We start from the raw sequence: 9,390 nt of genomic DNA on the forward strand, positions 1-9,390 counted from the left end.
ATAGGGGCGGCCAGCAAGGTCCGCATGCAGAAATACGGAGTTAAAAACCAGCTTACCAGCAGGCAGACGGGGAAGAACAGTACGGTAAGTATTACTTGCAGCAGAAGCCGCAACAGTACCTCGGCCTAGGGCCGATTGATCCATTTCTGCGGAGAGCACGCGACCGTTCGGAACGCCGTCTTCGTCTTTCTCCTACTAGGCTCTCGCCGCAGCGAACAATTGTCAACACGACAAGTGTTCAACACGACAAGTGTTCACTAGGCTATCGCCGCAGCGAACACTTGTCGTGTTGAACTGCACCACACTCTCGCGCTGTGCATTGGAGAGCGTTGTCTTCATCAGCTTTCATCTGCACCGTCCCGCGGCACTGCCTGCTCACTGTCGTCTTCTACGTAGCACAAATGGGTCCTTTCGCTCCTATTTGAATGTAGTAAACATTCTCTGTAGTTTTTTTTTATCAGTGTGTATGGAAAGAAACAAGAGAAATTAAGATAGTAACGCTTTACTTTATTTGTCTTTCGGGCTTGTCGGTAAGAAATACCTTGTGTAAGTACGTTTGGGCTTGAAGTGAAGGAAACATGCTATCCTTGCTTTCAGCGACTCTTGGCTTCCTTCATATGTGTATCCTAACAGCCCCGTACCCCCAAGCCATCTCATCTCTTCTGTTGACTGTGTCTGTTTGGCTTATAATAATAATAATAATAATAATAATAATAATAATTCTTTATTCTTTATAATAATAGCACGTTCAACTCTATATAATTTATATATTATATATAAAATATATAACTCTATATAATATATATAACTCTATATAACTTTATATAATTCTTTATAATAGCGCGTTCAACTCTTGTTTGCACATCCTTCCCATTTCCTGGAAATAATTATTGTAAAGTGGCGAGATAGCTGGTCAATGGCAGGCTGTCCGCACTTCAGCTTCGCAATTGTTGTTACCACGCTCTTAAGCTACCTACTCATTCAAGTTTGCAAAAACTGGCGCTGAAGGCTTAGAGATCTGAACAATTGGAACCGTGCGTTCTAAATATGAGGTCAGCGCCGCACGAAACAAGGAAAAAACAGGAAAATGCGAAACTTTCGCCCAATGAATATTCAGCCTTGAGTTAGCTTAGGAGAGTATATCATAGGCCAGATCATAAAATATTAAATCAACAAAAAAAGCAGTAGAGAAAGCAGCAGAAGAGAACACAGGATACAACCGCTCTCTGTAGCCCACTGCTTCGGTCCTTTGCCTTCTGCAACCGAAAGCGCTAATCCGGACGTCCAAAGCATAGCAAAATCATCTCTTGCTTGCATGTGCCCAGCACGAGCATTCCGTCCTGGGGCACTGCGCGCTCATCGTCGTCTTCTACTTAGCACTGAGGTTCTGGCCCGAGGAAAATCAACTTTTGCATGTCCGCTAAAAAAATACACCAGATTGATTCAGTCATCACGTGTGTACCTCAGTTCAATCATTCATGCATGTAATATCAGGAGAACAGTCTTTGCCCGAGCTTTCGCTGTGAATTGAATGTAGTAAACATCTTCGGCCATTAATTTGGTTTTTTTCTCAATAGCCTCGTAGGTCCTTCCAGAAACTGTTGCAGCAGAATGTATTCAAAAAGTTTTGCGGGTTCCCTCTTGCGCCGCAGGAGCTGACCGAGGAGAAGGTGTTCTTCATCACCGCCTGCCTCTTCAGCTGCGCAAAGACGGACGCTGATGACCTCTACGGCGGGGACTGCAACAAGGCGATGGCCAACTTTGCTCCCTTTGCCAAAACCTTCCGGTGCCCCCTAGGCTCAGATATGAACCCGACCAAAAAGTGCCCCTTCTTCGAATGACCAGTTGACTTCCCCCGTTTGCTCTTCCGCTTTCCATTCACGATGCGCTCTTATTGGTGCGCATCCTGCGCTATATGTGACCATTCTCCTTCGTGCCTTATATAAGGAATTTGTGAAATTTTTCTTTGTGATCTCCATGACGACTCAACTGTGCTGCGATTGGAGGCTAGTTTTAGGCCGTATCTTGCAGCAAAGCAGTAGGGCATAAAATATATCACATTTTCTCTAGTTAAACTGATGTAACGTATACTAGTGCGAGTGAAGTTTTACAACAGCTTTTTCCCCGGCTTCACAGGTGGCGTTCCTTATGGTGCATTGACTGGGACAACGTGCTGCTAAAAGAGTGCAAATAGTTCAGTTGGCGATAAATTGAGTGCCGCAGCATGAAAAGAAGCCACTTTGAACTGAGGATAGGCTTTCTACTATAGGATCCTTTATTAATCACGCTGCTTTTGGCCTCTCATTGCTGAAACATTTCTGTCGTTACTAGTGAACCTATAGAGACTACTTGGCCGCGTTCATTTCCAGCCTCATCGACACATTTACAGGTGGTATTGCTGTGAAAGGCTGCCTAATCAGCGGAAGGTCACTGAAAGCTTTCAGTGCTAGGCACCTTAGGTAGCTAGGCAGGAAAAGTACGAATGACCTCTGCTATGACTCACAGAATTTTCTTGTAAGTGCTACAGAAAGGCGACTATTTTTTTACCTTCAGCACGTGTACCGTTTTTTGCATTTTTAGGTAGCAGGACTGCTGCGCATATAACACTGATTTTATTACTCCAGTTACTCGTCCTCTCTTTTCCAGCCATGTAGATAAAAGTTTTGTGGTATTTCAGCTCAAGTTGAGCCACCGTTGATTACAGGGAGCATTGTGCGCCGGACTGCAACCATGAAATGAAAATCCGATCCTTATGATACCTGCCCCAAAGTGTTCATGTTAACGCGGCATATATTGTCAGTTTACGTTTATAAGAACTCATCTCAATGTTTGCACACTATAACCTTCGAAGCATTCAACTGCGGTTACTGACCGTGTGCGGACCGCACAATGCATTTCCGCGCGCCGCGCATCTGAACGTCAAAATTGTGGTGCACAAGAGCAGGCCAAGTGGCCGGAATATGCTGTCAACGAGACGGATAAGTAGGCACGTTTTGTGTGGTGATTTTGAACGTGCTTTTTCAGCGCTAATTGAAAGGCCCTCGGTACTCAACGAATTACGGCAGTGAAAAGCATATTCAATGAAAATTCATTATTTTTTTCAGCAGGAAATGTAACAACAAAGAAGTACAGTAATTATACAATCTGACCAGCCTGTGAATTCTGCTATTTATTCGTATTTATTTCTTGCTTCATACTTGACGATTGAGTGGGCTCATGGGATAACTTCCGTCCTAATATTTAGGTTTGATAAAGAAATGTCAAACTAAATCCTGGCGTATTAAATACTAAAAGAAGTGAATGCGTGTATCACTTCTGTCTTGCGAGCGCTCTTAAACATGCGCCCCCGTCAAATGATAGTTCATGGCTTTATAAGAAACGGTACGTGTAGGAACTTGAATCTGGATTATAGGACTTGAATTTCATTAGATGTAACAACTGATAAGTTATCAGTGCGAGCCCACTCTGATAGTGCTATAATCGCCATAGGCCCGGCTCCGATTTTTCTCTACTGTGTCAATGTTTCTGCTGAAGGGGCTTAAGGTAATCTAAGCATATTACAGTTTATGGCGTGTTAAATGAATACGTGTTAGGTGTTACATTTGCTCACTGTTTATTAAGCTATGACGTAATAAACCGTTTACGGACAGCGGATGAAGAAACATAACTGATGTGCTAAACACGTATTGGGGGCGAGTTGTTTGGTAAAATTAGAGCAGACAGCAAGAAATGGTGTCATCTTACAGAGTTAGTGTGTGTACAGGTTCACGGATATCCCTAGTTTTAGGCGAAATCTTGTTAGGCTCAAGAAGCAACCTGTTGAAACAGTACTCAGCAGAGACAAATGACAGATTTGTCGACCGGTTTTGGGTGATTGTAGATCGTGACCAATCCAGAATGTGTAAACCAGTCGTCATTAGTGTTTCCTGTGTTTAAAACAGCCGCCTTGTCTGCAGTGATCCTGACTCACAAACTTCCGGCCAATAATTGCTTAATGTTTTAGACTTTGATTTATTCATGCATCGCCTGCATAGGAGAGTCCATAATCAGGTAAGTCGCCTCAATGAGGCGCGTTGTCTTCAACAGGTCATCATATCTGTCGCAGAAAAAAACCCTCAAAAAGCTCAAGAAACCGAACAACGTAGAGAAATGTGAAGCAGGCAGTTCTTGCACAAGGTTTGCCGCCATTCTATATATTCTATACCCGACAGTTTGAAAACAGTGGACGAACTGGCGGGAATGATGGTGGTATTTCCGCTCCTCATCATTAAACGAACTGAAACTCCTTTTGGACCCCCCGGCACGCAGGCCTAAGGGAGCCCTACTCAGGAGTGATGGAACAGCGCAAAACAACGGGACAAGTGACAAGCGCTGCAGCGCTTGTCTCTTGTCCCGGTGTTTTGCGCTGTTCCGTCACAAATGAATAACCAACATGCCCAAGCTGCTGTCCTACTCGGGAGTCTCGTAGACTAAGGTCTGGTGAAGATACATTGTAGTTTCACGGCCTCCGCCGCCAGGTGATGTGTGCAAAGGCAAACGCAGAAAAACGCGAAAACAAGCAAGTTTGTTGAATCACGGTCAGATTGTATGAGCATCGGTACGATACTGAAAATCGGCTTTCGGGCAACGTAACTTCATTATAATGCTCTCAATTCGCACAGGACTTTCGATAAGACCTGTGTTTTACACAGGGCTGAAGATAATTAACTAGTGAAATACTGGAAGCTCTTGAGATCAACAAGAGTGGTGAACCCTGTCTAGGCGTTCCCTCATTGGGTTTGCCTTCGAAAGAGCTCGCATACCTTGGGTGTAGTTGTAATGAAAAAAAATGGTTTTGTATTGTGTTTTGTTGCGCGCTATGCATGACGGCGCTGATTTTATTGGTGTTGATCATTTTCCCGAGTTCACGGTATAAGCTATTAGTTGCTAGTGCACCTGCGTGTGCGTCTCGTGTCTTCTCCGTCTGCAGTCTATCTTTTTGTCACCTTTTGGCAATAATCACCGATATGGGCTTCTCATTGTAATCCGCTTGTTATCAATCCCCGGAACCTGAAGTCAAGAGAGAAAATCGCCCATCTCAGGCTGCGAGTATTGACGGCGTTTTTTTTTTTCAATAACTCGAAGGATGCCAGACTTGTCGAAGTTTGCTGTTTTACTCCGCTTAGTTGTGTAGTTAAACAACTTTGTAAGTCGATTGCCACTTCAGTTCATTTCGGTCAAAAGCTTGAAATCACCTGTGAATAAGCGAATTTTTGTAAGCTCGTTAGGAAGTTTTAATGCGTTGTAAAGGATTTTAGTTTAACCAGGTAAATCGCTGGAAATTCTAGTTTGCGGCCACCTACGCAGAGGTGGAGAGCGGGCTATTTCACCATAGGGAGACCAATCAAGGAATAGGGAAAACGAACATACATGCATATGCAAGAATTTGCTGTGATGAGTGAGAACATAAAACCGTATGGATGAGACCGTAGTATGAGAAACTAGCCCAGCATGAAATTTTTGTCCAGACGTCACCACGCTGGAATGAAGGACACAAGCATAGGTTCACAGGCTGCGCACAATCACGATTTTAACAACCTGAATTGGTCATGTTGACGCAGAGATTTCTAGTCGTCGTTTGTTCATTCTTCAAAGCTGCCGTCGCACGGCTTTATAGGTTTGCTTGTGTTGCAATACGCGACCAGATTGTTCTCGAATGATCGCACCCAGGCAGAGCCGATTCTACGTTCCAGACTGATGTGGTTACTTTGCACGCCATATCTCAAAAATTCCGTCGCCACTTCGTGACATGTGGTGGTGGTCCTAACTCGCAGTTCTGCTATCCCCCCCCCCCCCCCCCCCTCCGCCGACAAGATGAACCATGATGCTAAGCAGCGACCTTTGTGTTTCGCCAGCCTCGTGAGCCGGTGATATTCGATGGCCAACGCCAAGAGGATATAGAAGAATTGTTGGATGTCTTCCACCGCGTGGATGCGCTGTACGCTTGGACGAACGACGCCAAATTCTTGAACGTCTTAATCGCACTGGATGGCTCATCAAGAACATGGTTTGAAAAACACGGCATTTTCTTGACTACGTGGGAGCGTTTTAAGAGCGATCTACTAGGAATGTGTAGACGCGTCCTGCAACAAAAAGCACAGCTCTGGCTCCAGTCCTGTACTCAACACACCAAAGAGGCTGTAAAGATGTACGTAGAAGAACGGGTGGTCCTTATCAACGGAACCGACACCGCCATGGCCTAATGTGATGAGGTCAACTCACTCATGAGAGGCGCCAAAGACCACCTTTGAGCCGAGGTGGTGCAAAACTCCCCTGGGACAGTTTCTGAGCTTGCCGCTAAACGTGGACGATCGAAAAGGCCACTTCTATTGTTCTCGCACGCCGCCTCCCAGACCCAGCCTATGAAGAACGATCCAGCCCCAGGAATTGCGATGCCTGCAGGACTTGTCCCCACCGCCCGCTGCGCTTGCATTGCGGCGAAGCCGGCCACATTCTTTGTGACTTATCGGTCTTCGTGGTTTTGCCATTGACACACCCGACCACGCTTCGGCCAACACCAGCAAAAATCGAAGACTACCTGCGTCGAGAGGAGAATGTGCGTAATTACCTTCCTTGCTCACCAACGCCGTCGGCTTCCGCTTTCCGCCGCTACCCCGCAGCTACGCAGCGGCTCTTCGCGGAAGGCCCCCATCGCTCGCAGCGCAAACTGAAGGTGGCAACCTCTGTAGATCAGGTTACTCACCAGCGAACAAAACTACGAAGCCACTCCATCGAGCACACCGTACAAAGGCGCCGTACCCGAAATCCGACTCCGTACACCTGCGGCCTTTCCTGCGGCCTTGAGCGCGAATGAACGGACATTACAATGATACGTGGCAATATATAGGTCGATTGGCGTCTCAGTTAGAGAAAGAAGCCAGGATGTGTAAAATTGAGGTTTCTTCCAGCTGGAAGACAATTCTCGGCAGAAAAAGCTAGGCTGCACCATCTCGCTTCTAAAAGAAGGCGCCTCCTGCTCGAAGTGGACTAAAAAGGGGCAGAAAAAAGGACAGTGGCACCCGGGTGCCCTACAACCCTTATGAAAATGGTCTATAGACTTTCTTAGACTTTTTATGACTCTATAGCCATCCTATAGACTTTTCCTTTTGTCTATGGACTGTCTATAGACTCTCTATAGACCAAGGTCTATAGCTGCCTCAATTTCCTTTTGTCTATAGACTGTCAATAGACTCTCTAAAGACTAAAATCTATAGCTGTCTAAATTTCCTTTTGTCTATAGACGGTCTATAGACTCTCTATAGACTTTTGTCTATAACTACCTCAATTTCCTTTCGTCTATAGACGGTCTATAGACTCGCTATAGCCTAAGGTCTATAGCTGTCTCAATTTCTTTTTGTCTCTAGACTCTCTATAGACTAAAGTCTATAACTGCTTCAATTTCCTTTCGTCTATAGACGGTCTATAGAATCGCTATAGACTAAGGTCTATAGCTGCCACAATTTCCTTTTGTCTATAGACGGTCTATAGACTCTCTATAGACCAAGGTCTACAGCTCCCTCAATTTCTTTTTTTCTGTAGACGTTCTATAGACTAAAGTATATAGCTGACTCAATTTTCTTTCGTCTATAGATAGTCTGTAGACTGTCTATTGACTAAGTCTATAGCTGCCACAGTTTGCTTTCGTCTATAAACGGTCTATAGCCTCTCTATAGACTACGGTCTATAGCTGCTTCAATTTCCTTTTGTCTATAGACTCTATAGGCTGCAGTCTACAACTACCTCAGTTTCCTTTCGTCTATAGACTGTACACTGTAGATAGTCTACTGTCTATAGACCAGTCTATAACAATTCTAATTTTATCTTAAAATGTTCGATGCACTGACTTTCGACTAAGTCCAGTACAATGTCAATTTCTTTTTGCACTGCATGCTGAGGGGACCTGCATCTAGTGACCGCAACTATGTCGGGAGTCCTCCACCTCTTTCGCTATTGCGGAAATTAAAAAGTATTGCGTGAGGACATTACAACACCCTTCTGTATATTGTTTTCAGGAGCCTTGACAAGCTCCTTTTCGTTACAGCGTGACGTATATTCTCAATACAATTAAATATTTAATGCTAAAAAGTATGGCAAGGAAAGGCAGCCGCTCTTGAAGTAAGGGCGCCCGCAAACTATACTACATCGAACGAATACGCTCTCCCTCAAAATAATCGCTCGACAATTTCCATTCCATCTTTCTATCGTTCCTGTCCAACGCGCTAAAATCAAACATTTAATCAACGGTTCTACATTTTTCTTTAAAATGTCCTGAAAATAAAGGGGGAAAGACGGGTGTGACAATTCAAGGTAGCGTCCATCCCTTAGAAACACCTTAGAATAGTCTCAAAGAGCCTGGTCCTCTGTGCGATTAACATCTGCCATTTATACCTTTGCAGTTTGTATTCACGTGAATAAGTGCTGCGACGCAAGAATCACAAAGCCAGTATTTTTTCGTTCCTACCCTTGCACCTGTTGCTTCAGAGCCAATGACACGCTGATGGCGCGCATATCAGTTTTCAAAACACGAACACACGCAAAAAAGACGTTATGCAGTGCAATATTATAATTATTATTTGAGGATTGTACCACATACTATTCGGTGGGAGATGCGGCGCGTATACAGACAATCAGTTAGATTTCGGTTCTGTTTTCACGAAAACAATAAGATTTTTAGAGGGTAAGCGAAGAATTTAAGCTTATAAATTAATTGCCTTCTGTGGCCTTGGATACCAGATCAAGCTACACACGGCAAGAGTTCGAGCGATAAAGATACGACCGTGAAATGGGTTTCTGTTCCACGTTTTACCCGTTTTACCGCGAGACGGCGGAAAATCATTCGGGCTGCAAACAACCCTGTGCGTGGCTGCATCGGAGGCTTTAGCGTTTTTTCCCGGATTACGTTTTCTTCAAAATCCAGCTTCATCGTCCGCTTACGGTAAGTCTACACGTTTATAGTTTATTCATTTGGTCTCCTAAACCACTCTGAGCAGAGCTGAGTGTGCAGAACAGATTATGTGCGCAGTGACAAACGTCCTATCTTCCTTTCTAAGGCGGAAGCCATCGGGTTCTCGACTAATGCCGCTATCTCTGTGCCGCTGTCTTTACTAACGCGCGGAAAGGCAGTTTGTGCGATGCCCTTGATGATAAGACGCTCCTCGCTAGCCGTCTACTACATTTTTCGTGTTTCAAGGTAGATTTCCGGCCAGAAATGTCGTTTAGCCTGTGTATGACGGCCGAAATGGAACTGTGCGTTAGCGCCGTGTGAGCTCAATTTACTTTGTACCTCCGAAAACGTACTTACATACACTCTCGTTCGGTGGTGGATTACATTTAGTTTCTAATCTTTGTGTT

The 9,390-nt window shown here is 44.7% G+C and overlaps 1 protein-coding gene across 1 annotated transcript in view; it reads left to right on the forward strand.

Moving 5' to 3' along the window:
- The window catches only part of LOC149334482 (endothelin-converting enzyme 1-like), a 34,609-nt gene extending 32,768 nt beyond the window's left edge, over window positions 1-1,841 (forward strand). The window contains exon 4 of the mRNA XM_089556253.1: window positions 1,653-1,841. Within this exon, the coding sequence (XP_089412379.1) occupies window positions 1,653-1,841 (189 nt within the window). The remainder of the gene's footprint in view (window positions 1-1,652) is intronic.
- Window positions 1,842-9,390: the final 7,549 nt, after the last annotated feature.

This window comes from Amblyomma mixtum, chromosome 8, assembly GCF_055824585.1.
Source record: "Amblyomma mixtum isolate Tamu chromosome 8, ASM5582458v1, whole genome shotgun sequence".
NCBI lineage: Eukaryota > Metazoa > Arthropoda > Arachnida > Ixodida > Ixodidae > Amblyomma > Amblyomma mixtum.